This window comes from Larus michahellis, chromosome 3 (assembly GCF_964199755.1).
Source record: "Larus michahellis chromosome 3, bLarMic1.1, whole genome shotgun sequence".
Lineage (NCBI taxonomy): Eukaryota > Metazoa > Chordata > Aves > Charadriiformes > Laridae > Larus > Larus michahellis.
In genome coordinates, this window is record NC_133898.1 from 48,651,314 (window position 1) to 48,664,159 (window position 12,846).

At 39.2% G+C, this 12,846-nt stretch overlaps 1 protein-coding gene across 9 annotated transcripts in view; it reads right to left on the reverse strand.

The window, feature by feature from the left end:
• RYR2 (ryanodine receptor 2) overlaps positions 1–12,839 on the reverse strand; it is a 422,851-nt gene extending 410,012 nt beyond the window's left edge. For 7 of the 9 annotated variants that reach the window (XM_074580039.1, XM_074580036.1, XM_074580032.1 and 4 more), the window contains exon 1: positions 12,525–12,811. In XM_074580039.1, the coding sequence (XP_074436140.1) occupies positions 12,525–12,572 (48 nt within the window). In that variant the 5' untranslated portion in view covers positions 12,573–12,811. Of the gene's footprint in view, positions 1–12,524 lie in introns of all 9 variants that reach the window. The other 2 variants (XM_074580040.1, XM_074580034.1) reach the window with 1 other exon arrangement.
• Positions 12,840–12,846: the final 7 nt, after the last annotated feature.

The following is a 12,846-nucleotide window of genomic DNA, read 5'->3' on the forward strand; positions in this document are numbered from 1 at the left end:
TTACTTTACAGGATTACAGCTTCAGAAAACTGACACAGTAACTCTCACCTAGAGGTTTTCTCAGAGTCAGCAGAAGGTACCTCTGTGCAGAGAGCCAGAGGAAACAATTCCTTAAGTCAGGCACAGGACTTCTGCAGAGAGGTGATTTACCAAGCCAAAGGGGCAACCCCCAAAACAAATTGGTTTGGAAGGGAAAAATATTGTCACAGATGCTCTTTTAACTTTGCAGCTGTCAAGTAAAAAATAAACTGTAGAACAGAAAGCAGAATAAAAAATGGGCATAAACCAGAAAGTGTCTAATTCTGCTTCACTAACAGATTTATAGTATATGGGAAGAAGAAATTCACAGGCTTCAGCTGCAATTGCAGCTGACATGCAAATTATAAGCTAGAATTCAACTAGAAATCTCAAAATAAAAAAAAAAGAGTAATACATTACTTCTGACATAATCAGAATAAAGTGATGCCTGTAATATTATCACTAAAATATGTCAACATTGCAGCTTGATATACCTTTAAACCACATTCATTTAGTTTTCAGTAGATTAAAACAGGTATGAAAATCCCTAAATCAGAAGGTAAAAAAAAAAAATAAGAATACCTACAATCTCAGTTGGCTGTAGTCAATAAATAGGTGTCAATATTTCAGTATTTAAAAATGCAGATATACAATTTTTATTGAATTGAGCCACACATCCACCTAGAAAGAGATACCTCCATTCACCTTTAGGAACACGAAAATCTAATTCTCACTACCTAATTACTCATTTTTCTCCTCCCACTCCATAGAAAATGGAAGTGTTTCTTTTTGTGTCCAAACTCAGAGTTGTATTACACCTTCTAAGCAAAAGCTTCTATTTTATTTTGGAGAAAAGCCAGGCAACATGCTACGCCTATGACAAAGCTCACCTATGAGGTTGTCAACCCTCTCTCCTACATTCCATCCCTTTCCCTTTCAGGACAAATTCTGTTCATTTGAAATTAAGCCGAATGAGCCGAATTCATTCATTTGAATGAGACGAAGCTTTCCAGAGGTCAAGCATGCAAAGGAAAAGGAGAAAGAAAATGCAGACTAAACACACATCAATACAACTGATGTGGAGAAGCACACATTATGGAAGTTCTCATGATAACCTCTTTCCTACTTAGTAAACTTGATGTGACATTTTTAACACACTTATTTTCTTGTTCCGAGAGAGGAAAAAAGAAAAAAAAAAATCTTGGCCTCGCCCTTTGTCAGATTCAAGAGAGAAATTAAGAAGAAAAAGGAAAAAATAAATTCCAAATTTAAGAGCCCCCTCCAGGAATATATCCTTCTACCAATTTGAATTAATGCTTAAATACATGACTAAAAACAACGGCAAGGTTCTGCCACAGGCTTAGGTTGAAGCGGTGTCCAACTTTAAATCAGGAAAAGCAACCAGGCCAATACCAAAAGACAGGGATCTCAGTGGCTGTGACAAGAAAAAGGAAGAGTAAGAGAGATTAAACAAAAAGTTTTGGACTCAGCGGTTGAATGTTCAAAGAAAAGACACTTCAAATGAACCGGCAGATAGTGTACAGAAAAATTACAGTACTCTTCTTGATGAGATACTGCTAACACATTTCAGAAACGGACTTGGAGGCATAACATTGCAAGTAATATTCTGAAACTATCCAAAATGCCGCAGCATTTCTTCTACAGGATTTCAGGAACCTTCTCATATCAATCCAAAATTTATAGGGTGTTCCTACAAGAACCCTGGTCAGCTCAAAATGGAGATCAGGCCTTCACTGTTGACTTATTTTGCAATCCTTCCTTTTTGTAAGCTTTAAGATTCTTGTTCCATCAAAATACCAGTATCAAGAGTAGTTACTTTTAAAATGCATATTCACTACATTAGGCATATTAAAAGTGATTAAAGAGTAAACAATGGCTGACATACATGACCAAGTAGTCAGACTATCATGCTAAGACCTACTCAGAAACATCTTAGTATGTGAATCATTAATTCACAAGCCTACCCTACAGAAACTCAGTCAATAGTGATGGAACACCTATGGCATTTGAGATGTTTTCTTGATTTACCTATGTAGCTATCACCCTCCTGCAATTACTGAATACTAGACTAGTGCTTTTTTGCTCACAAGCTTTTCTAAAGGACTTGCTCCATGATTCTAAGACTAGAAGAAATTAGGCAGACTTCTTACACGTACACGAATAAATACAACTCTTATCCAGGTTATCACTACCATTCCACCATCATGTTTAGATCTGTGATGATACCGCTTCATGGATTCTTTGGCTCTACAATCACACTTTAGCAATGTTATTAACATTTTTGGCCATGAAAATTCATACAGTATTATTTGCACCGCCTTTGATTTCTACCAGTTCCTTCATTAGAAGGGTTGGATCTCTTCAGCCACACTTGCTATGACAGTTCTCACAAATTAATCACTTCATTTCTGCATTAATGCAATATTGCAGTTCCTTCAGATGTCTGCTGGTACATGTCAAATCATGAGACAAGTCTTTGCTTTCCATAAGTGTTAACTGGGTCAGAAAAAAACCCCAAACCCACACTTATTTCATATAAGCTTTTAAAATAAGTTTAATCCAACTCTTTAGCAATGAAGGGCTACTAAATTACCTATAACACCAGAAAAAAGGTTCTCTCCATCCCCATTTCATTCTTACCAAGTTATTTCCCCGCACCACATATTGTGATATTTTCTTTTACTTTTCTGTTGCATGGAAAAGGGGATATGCATTCCATCTCACTGGTATTCACAACAAGACCGCATAAATGCACATAACTGTCTATGCATTAGTATTGCAAAATCTACTCCACAAATGCGCAGAAAATAGTCAAAAATATGAAGACACATGATTGATGCTTACTTTCAGTCTAACCCTCTGTGTTGGAACCACACAGCATTCTCATGATTGTTGTAAGGCTAAAGGATTCTTATCCACCTGTACAGGTATTTAGGTGACCACTGCCACCATTGGAACCAAATGCTTTATCAAAGACTGCTTCAGGACGAAGGTCATGTGTCCATACAGAGAGGTTTAATCACCTAGCTTGTGCTTACCATGCCTCTGCTAGTTCCAAATAAATTATTCCACTATGCAACTAGAAAATAAACACACCATAGGTGATTTTCAAATGTTTATCAGCATGGCTACATTCCTGATGTACAGTGAGGATCATTTATCAGTGAATGAATCCATCTATCCAGTAGTTTACTGAGTTTTAAGCAGATCTATCCAATTACTTAGGCTTACTTTGAACACATAGAATTCCTTTCATTCCTCCACCTAAATTCCTATATAAGGAATTCTACTTGGCCGTGACAGGAATGGAAGCTGCTCATACACCAAATGAAATTATATGGCATGTTCAGCATACTGTCCTCTTTTTCCTTTTATGAAACCAAAGAATGCATCTCACACAAAGCCCAGGTAGCTGTTTTTTCCAGCTTTGCCCAGTTTGGAAGGAAGAAATATAGCTGTAAGAGACAGCTGTTCCTGGCTTGATTCCACTAATACAATTCCACTTTCTGGCAATCCCCAGGAAAACTCACAGCCAGCCAATGCAAATTTTGTGTTGCTTCCTTCCATCATTCCTTTGAAAGAAGGATTTACGCAGGGACATTCTTCAAATTCAGTTTTCACTTCATGCACTCAGTTTTCACAGCAGGATTCCAGAAAAGTTTTCGCAGAGGTAGACAGGACCTCTGCCTCCTCTGCAGGACGATGCCAGTGTTCAGCATTTGATTCTGCTCCCTAATAACCACCAGATATTATTTCCACAGTCAAGTAAAAAACAATCAGGTAATAGAAGTATGTTGTTACACAGCACTAATTCTGAAATCCTCCAGGAAGCCACCTCACAAAACGTAATGATCTTGCTACCCCTTCTCTGTGGCCCTTCAGTGTTCAGAATATGAACAAAAACAAAATGAACAAAAACAAACCAAGCAAAAACCCTGTCCTGCACTAAAATGTCTTGCATGTTAAAAATTAACTGAGCCATGTATCTTACGAAATGATACTTTGTCAACTCTTGCCAAAGTCCCTCTTGGAAGTCTACTGCATTACTAGGGAACCTATTATTTCTCCATTTTTTTTCAAGCACGTGGTAATTATAAGGAAGTCATTCCTGACTATGATGAACATTAGAAGAGTGAACCCATACTTTTATTTAAAATGTAATGCAGCTGCTAGTGCGAGTGCTCCTATAAACACAATAATATTACTGTAAAACTGGCCGTTATAGCATTACATTTAAACGGAAATTGCAACTGTCAAATAAGTTAATACAGCTTATGTTATGAAACCTTACCTGTCATATCTTTCACTTTCCAAACAGTAGGGACATAGATACTAGTTGTTTTTTTATTAAGCAATTCTGAGAAGCTAAGCAAAGCTTCTACTAAATTACAGTACAAGCCTCAAACATACATCTGTTCAAATCTATAGCTGAGTGACATACCATCAGGCTCTAGCAGCAGCCACACATTTGCACCTGACAAGTTACACCACCATTATTATGTAAAAAATGACAAAGAAAAGCAAGAATTCTTTCATAAGTCAATACGTAATTAGTTAATGAATCTCATGCTTCTTAAGAAGGGAGAGAAGCATAAAACTACACTGCAGTAAAAGCACACGGGACTTCCTGCTAGTCTTGGTTAGGAAACTGGGGTGACTTTTTCTGTGATGATGTTGCAGGCAGTGGCTGCCCTTAAGTTGCTCTATTTGTTACAATGAGAACAAAGAAATACCACTGCTGTGCCCCTGATAGGCACAGAATATTGCAGTAAGCTCTGCATTGCTGTGGTTGCCTTTAAAAGGCTTAAAACTGTTATCTAAACTAGCTCCTTTATGCCCTTTCTCATCTGAGATGCATCAGGCAACAGGCAGCCTCTTCCAGAAGCCTTCCATTCCCAGAGTAGTATAGACAACACAGCCAGACACGGCTTAAGTGCCATACCCTTGAAAAACACAGTATAAGTCTTTAGCAGAATACAGACTAGAGACAGAAGATTATGCCAGGCTATCCTTACTTTGCTATTGGGAGAAATTCCAGCGTATAACTGTGTCAATAATTAAAGCACTCTGTTCTCACTTCCACCTGACCACAGTTAAGGTTTAAAATGGGTGTTTTCAAGCTGTCTGAAGGACGAAGTAAAAGGATTCACATTTCAGAAAATGCATTACTCTAAGTTTTTATCATTTTATTTGCCACGTTTCATAAAAGTGTCTATTAAAGCTTCTTAATCTAAATGAGAAAAAGCACTGACAAGGACCTGGGACTGGAAAAGTAAAAGCCAGGGCAGACTTTCAGTCATTTACCATTTGTTTGGTTTTCTTTTTTTCTTATTTTATTTCTTATTCTTCAGGAAATCATACCCTCTTCCTCTTACTTCAGAATAACATTAATATTATGTCAAGAATTCATGTTATGAATGCAAGTTCATACCAACAACAGAAGCGTTAGACCAAATGAAATAGCTATCTGTATAATGCATACGCATGAGTTTGGACAAAAATATAAGAAAATTAAGGTGCTCAGATTATGTAATTCATTAGCTACTGCTTCTAATGCCTCTATTACCCTATGCTCGATGCTCTAGCAAAAAATTCAAGCAAAGTAGCTCAATCAAGGCAGAAATCAGCTTCTAATAGTTTTATATGTCAATAAGAAGTTCTCACTTAAGAGATACAGAACTTTCCTCACAAAAGAGGAGACTGCTTTTGTTCAGAGATGAATGGTATTAGGAGGAAAACATTACCCATTCAACCTTAGAAATTACTTGTCTTTAAGAATTTATTCTTTTGAGGAACTGTCCACTTGCCATCAATAGCAAAATTCTTGTTGATGATGGATAAAAGTGCAAGCCTCTTGCCAATATAAAATACAAACAGAAAATTGCTGTAATTTTCTGTACAGCAGTACCATGAAAGGGACAGCCATCTCCAGAAATTCACAGAGCTCAATTTTCCAGAAGTGATGCACTAAGGGATTCACCACATAAGCCATAAAGAAAGTCTCCTAACAGCGTCATAGCTAGGAATGATTCCAACCAGAAGACTGAATCTTCCCATAGAGTTTTGTGTTAGTTTTCAGAAACAAACCTGCATTTACACAGGAACAACTGTTATGCACACATTTCTAGCCATTCTGCCCTCAAAAGAAGTCTGGATATGAAATCCTGGTTACACTGAAATCAATAGTTCTGCCTTCATAAGGATCAGAGTTTTACTCTTGAGACCTTGAACAGCACTTCACAGTGGTGACCGTGACACCCATTAAAACTGAAATATGCAGGACACATATTTTTTTAAACTATAAAAGAAATATTTTTTTCATTTGACTAATGTATTTGTTTTAACTATTCTTATCGACACTTAACATATAGCAGTAAATGTGTGGTACATATTTATGACAATTAAGCAGAACTCCATTCTATGAGCCTTCTGTATAGCATTTGCAAGTAAGTATTTGCTAATGAGTAAGGAGATATTACTCTTTTTGTGCGTAAATTAAGGAAAAAAGAGTTAGATAACCACAATATAGAAAATACATTGCTGACTTCTTCCATCAATCATGATTAAAATTGCAAGAACCACAGTAAGAGAAAGTTAAAATTCTTTCATTCACCCTGATAAAACGTGTTCACTTTACAGTTCATCAAAGGTTATTTATGTACTAGTACCATGACCCAAACAAAACAAACTTACATCACTTAAGTTTTATTAGGAAGTATAGGAATACATATGCAGTTTCTGACTTTTCTGTCATCCACACAAAGCCAAGTCTACTTTTTCAGTCAATTCAGGAAATTTAAACAAAAGCCTAGGTGTAATTCAGAAAACAAAACCAAAACTAGCTACGAGTTTTAACACGAAGCACCCATAACTATAAAAATTAGAAGAAAAAAAAGATATCTACAATTTCAGTTTAATTCACGTACTTCCTGAATGCAGCCCACTGTCAGCATTTCCCCATACAGTCAGTTTCCAACCTTTTATCTTGATTCAGAGAAATACTTCAACACATCCCTCTCCCTGTGCAAGAAAGACTGGTATGTTTTCCTGAATTAGAATCATCCTGTGCACTTTCCACACAGCTATATAATGGGAGAATCACCTTTACAATATGCCTGTAACAATATAGCATTCAAATAGAGAAGTGAATGGTGGACATACCTCAAGGCCATTCTAAATCTTGGGTCAGAAATTAACTGAAATTCTCTCTTTACAGTGTGTCCACAGCTTAAGTTCCTGCAATAGATTTTCCTCAGGCCTTCACAATGCTAAAGAGCACCATGCATCAGAACACCTTCAGACACTGAAAGGAAAAGCAGCTCTCTGTCTCTCAGAACATTAGTCAACCAACTCACAGGGCTAGCAAGAAACTTCCCTGGTGGACCAACTATTTGCTACAGAGCTTCCTCAGCCTCCTTCTCACACATCCAGCAAAGATAACTTCCAGATGCAAAACACTGGACAAGATAGTACACAGACTAGACAACTGATTTTATCCAGTAATATCATTTTAATGGTGGTATAAAATGTTTGTCAAACAATTTTGGAATCAAAAAATTTATATATAAAATGTTCACACGTAATTCCCAAATAAGAAATGGACTAAGTCTCCTAGCTAAAACCCGTTCACTACAAACAGCCTGTCCAGTTCAATTCCAAAATAGAATTTGAGATCATATTCGGTGTGTGTACTGCAGTGCAGTGCCTTAGAGAGGAAGGTACAAATGCTGCAATCTCAGCCACGCCATCACCCACATGAGCTGTTAAACAGTGGTCTCTTGTGCCAGTCCCGGGTGAATCTTCAGAAGTCACATACTGACAGGTACAAGAAACACTGTTTAAAATAAAGAAGGCTAGACAAAGTGTTTTTCAGTGTTCTTTCCTTCTAAAATTCCTCCTAATATCCAAGATTGCTTTTGAGCATTTTCTTCAGTGCATTCTGGCAGCCGTGTTTGTGTGTTTGATGATTGCAGCTATCAGAATCTAACGTATTTTGATAAACCCCTTTAAAGACAAGCAGTGTATGAGAAGCATCGAGGAATATTTGGGGAAATAAATAAACAAATAAATAAATAAATAAAATTTCTATTCTATTTCACTGAGAGATTCACATAACAATTCTTGTTATGTTTAGTTACTTATTTTACAAGAACCTTCAGATCTTGTTTTTCCAGGTTCCTTTTGTATCCTTTAATTCCACAGAATCTTCACTCACGATGGCATATAAGCATATGATTTTTAGTCAGATTTAAAGTGAAATTTTATTGTTTAAATGGTGCCATAACAGGGAATATCTGGAACAGAATTGACTCTGGAATCACAGAATTCCAGTCCTTGAAATGTAACGACATTACATTCTTCATTTCAGAACAAAGTGCCATAAACTCCATTCTTTCATTTTCTGAAGTATGAAATTCCAGCACTGAGTGAATAAAGTCTTTTGCATGTCAAACATGAATCCTAAATAACATTTCACTTCATTTAAAAGTACTTTTCCAGTGTTGGAAAGTACTCTTACACTTTCTGTGACAGTCACACTCAGAAAAATTAAGCTCTTGTAGAAAATAAGGCAGCACAGAATATGCTCGCATAAGCAAAAGATCCTATTTTACTCCACGTTGCTAATTAAACAAATGAAAAAAGCATTAGAAGACAGCACATAGTGGAACATCAGCATTTCAGTCTTCAAAAAACAGGAAGAGATGAAAAGGAGACAACGACCCCAACAGAGCTGAGGAAAATATGTTGCTCACACTGATAATGCTTCTGATTTCTGACAGGCATGGTAGTCTCCTCTGTCTCAGAGGACAGTGAGAAAGACCATAACCCTGTCAGCCTCACTTTAGTGTGTCCTGGTGGTGTCTCCTACCATAAACATCTAAAAGAAGACCTGCCTCTAATTTAAGAAACTCCACATCTCCAGAAAACCATATGTACCGGTATCAAGAACACCACAAGAACAAATAGCTAAATTACATATTCCTCATCTGTCTCAGGTACATATTGCTCCCCAAAATCGGGACACCTTTAACATAAGGGATACTCATAGGCAGTATTGTGTTGAAATACTGCAATTGTTTTAATTCTGTCATCAGTTTACCACCCCACCCCACACGAAGGCCTTCCCTTACCAGGGTTCTGCACCATAAAAAAAACCAAAACACAAAACCAAACCAGTCCTTGCCCATATGCATTATGGAAGGAGCTTCTGCATTTATTCAAAAACATTTTCTGTTCTCTCTTGAAACTCTGAATTATTTTCACTCTGGTCAAATCACACATCTTCAGGAAAAAAAAAAAAAAACACCAAACCAAAACAAACAAAAAAAGTCACAAAACAAAAACACAAGTCATTTCAGTATTAACTATAAATGTTTTAGGTTCTTGAATGGAAAGACTAAACAATGAAAATCTATTTTGTACACATCTTTATCTGTGCTAATATTTAAAAAAAAATCCTCTACAGGAAAGAAGTCCTCTGTAGACACACAGCTAAAAAGCAAGAGCACGATACTTGCTCCTCTTCACTCCTTTTGCACAGTATGTGTGCATTCAGTGGGAAAAGTCAGGAGAACGTGTATCCAAGACTGAAAAAGGATACACATAATACAAGGTCATCTCTACCTGGAATATTCAGCAAAGCAATGAGGGAGACCCCTGTTTGTGAAGAAGTATGTCATTCACAGGACTATAGATTATTTCCTTGAGGAGAACCAAACAGCACAGAGCTAAGTTCCAGTCTATCCAAAGTTCTCTCAAACAATGGAAGGACTGATGCTTCCCGAAATCCAGGGCATTAACAGGTTACGTTCCCTCTCAGAAGCGACATATTAAACCCAAATTGTTCCCAAAAGAAACAGAAATCCACCCTAATAGCAAATTTGTAGGAGGAAATGCATGACACCACCTTATCACAAAATAAGAATAAAAAAAAGCAGCCAAGGAAGAAGACAAATCATTAGGCAAACAGGAATACGTGAAGAGGAAAGGAAAAAGAAAATACCAACGAACATGTAGATGGCAAATACAAATTCAGTTTAGTAGCTTAATGCAAATAGAGGATTTTTTTTTAATTGAATAAAATCTCACATTTCTCTTCAAACATTAAAAATAATATGTTGTGCTTACATTCCATGGTAAACTCTAAAGATGCTACAGTAATTTTGAAACATCAGAAAGAGAACCTGCAATTTTAGAAAGTTTATCAGGTCCTATCAAAAGAAGAAAATATGAAGAGCACTGTTTATGTGTTGTAGGCCTACAGATGTCATCATTAAGGTATCCAAAGCACAGAAAGCTTTTTGCTTGCATAACGTGTTGTTTGAAAAGATCTATTTTATCTACCAAACCATTTATGAATCTGTTTGTCCCTAATTACTGTTTTAAAAATAAATAACTAAGAAGATAAACTGCAGCAACTACCAGGTAATATCGAATTCACGGTGCTTTCTATCAATGCCATTCAGAAAGCAACACACATCTAATAGCTTTGGAGAATACTAATCTAAAGTTTATAAGAACAGGTAGAAGGTAGACTACATTGAGAATATGTTTTAAAGCAACTGATTTTCCAAGTAACATTCGTAACTTTGACAAAGTAGAAGGAAAAGAGGAGTAAAAATCACTGCTTACATACAACTATAGATTAGAGAGTCAAAACTTCACATGAAAAGGATATTTCTCAGGCCTTTTTTATTTTATTACACAAAAAGCCTACCCCATGCCTCAGTTTACAATATTCAAGGTCATTTTACCCTCAGTACAACATTCTAAAAATTTCTAAAGTATTGTCTTTGGCTGGGTTTGCCAAATCTGTATTAAGCCTGACGCACATTATCAGGAGGGCTGTTTTACATAACGGGCTGCTGCTGTCAGGTGCTGTAGTTTAACATTACTGTATATGTGCAGAGCAGTATTAGCATGCTCACTGCTTCTCTTTCCCTATTAAGCATTCAGATAACAGCCCTTCCATGAACTAAGCTTAATATTCAAACCTGCAGCAAGACTGCCATTGTACAAGTCTTCCAAAAACGTTTACCAGCATGAAGTACTAATAATAAAACTCTCATAATTTGAGGTGACAAATTATCTTTCAAAGAAGTGTTTTTCTGTTTTGTCTTTAGGTGTTAGACAACACTACAGCAGAAGTCGCATAATGCTGAGAGGAAAAAAAGTTGACAATCTTCGTGCCAGTGTTGCATAACAGCTGTGTTGCCTGTAAAACCAGATTTTCTATGAATTCTCAAACAAACAAAAAAGAATAATAGGATGTCTATCTATTATTTTATGGTTTCTGATTGAAATAAACATAAGATGACCATGCTCCAGGATTCACAATGCTGCAAACAGCATAGAAATGTGCTTCATGTACATTACGTGGCTTGCTTTCCCCTCCTTTTTTAATGTATTTTCTTACAAGACACTAATCATGAACATTTTTGAAATCAGACTGTACTAAATAAAAAGGAAGCTAAGTTTTACCCTACAGTCTCAGTGCTTTTAGCTCTACTTATCAAATGTCTCAGCAATTTTTCCTCCAACTGTGACAGGGTTTGTGTACACCACCATTCAAATATGCCCATCTGCAAAACTTGCTAGGATTGTGCATATAAACAGCACTTGGGAGATGGCCCAGAAGGTAAATAAAAGCATTGCTTGAAGAAAAATAATCCAGATAAGCATGAAATGCAGCAGCCCCCATGTATTAATTAAACTGAGGGAAGAAATCCTCTAGCGCCTTAACATGCTTTGTACTGAAGAAAACAGAAGTAAAGAAAGGATGCTCACATTCAAAAGAAAAGAAAAGAAGGTATTAGTCCGTGAGGAGAACGCCCGCAAGTTAGTGGGAACCTTGGTGGGGAAGGGGGCGGGCTGGAAGAGGTGATTTTTTTTTTAATTTTTTTTTTTTTTCAATTCTATTTTTGCAAAAGGAGCGCGATTGCAGCTTTTAAGCCGGGGAGGGATGCTCGGTTAGTATCTGCAGTACGCGAACACACCGGCGGGCGGGAAGGCAGCGGGGAGAGGTACCGGGGACGGCGGGGGTCTCCCTGCGCGCCCCGTTCGCCCTCCGCCCGGCTGCCCGCACCTCGCCCTGCCCGCCGTCCCCCGCCGCGCCGCTCGGGGCAGGCACCGCCGCCTCCCCCCGGTCCCTTCCCGCTTAACCCGACACCACCGGCAGCACCAGCGGTTAGTTATCGCCCCTCCGCCCGCCAGAACAGGGGGCACACGCCGCCGGGTGGAGCGGGAGAGGGCTGGGGCTCTGGAGACCTCCCTGACAGGACTCCCCCGGGGCGGCGGGAGCAGAGCGCACCCGCCTCCCCCCCACCAACCCCGCACACGGAGTCTCGGTGCCCGCCGCCCTACAGCTCTCCTCAGGGCACGGGCCGGGCGTCGTCCCCGCCTCAGCCCCTCACCCGCCCAGCCACGGCCCCCGGCCCCCTGCCCCGCGCCAGCCCGGAGGTGGGGGAGGCAAGCCCGGCGCTTACAGTTCGCAGGAACTGGATCTCATCCTCGCCCTCGCCCCCTTCAGCCATGTCTCCCCCTCTCTCTTCTTCTCCCGGACGCTGCTCCCGGTGCCCGGGCGGGCGGCGGCGGTCTCTCCCCGCGCGAAGGCGGCGGCAGGAGGCTCAACGGCCGCGCCGCGCCAGACTGGGGCAAGTGCGAGGGCGGCGGAGCCGACAGCCCCAGCCCGACCCTTAATGGGTGCGGGTGCCCGTCCGCCTGCAGCAGGTTGACAGCTCTGCCCAACCACCCCGCTGCCAGTGCCTGCCGCGGGGGGAGCGGGATGCGATTAACCGGGGGAGGAGA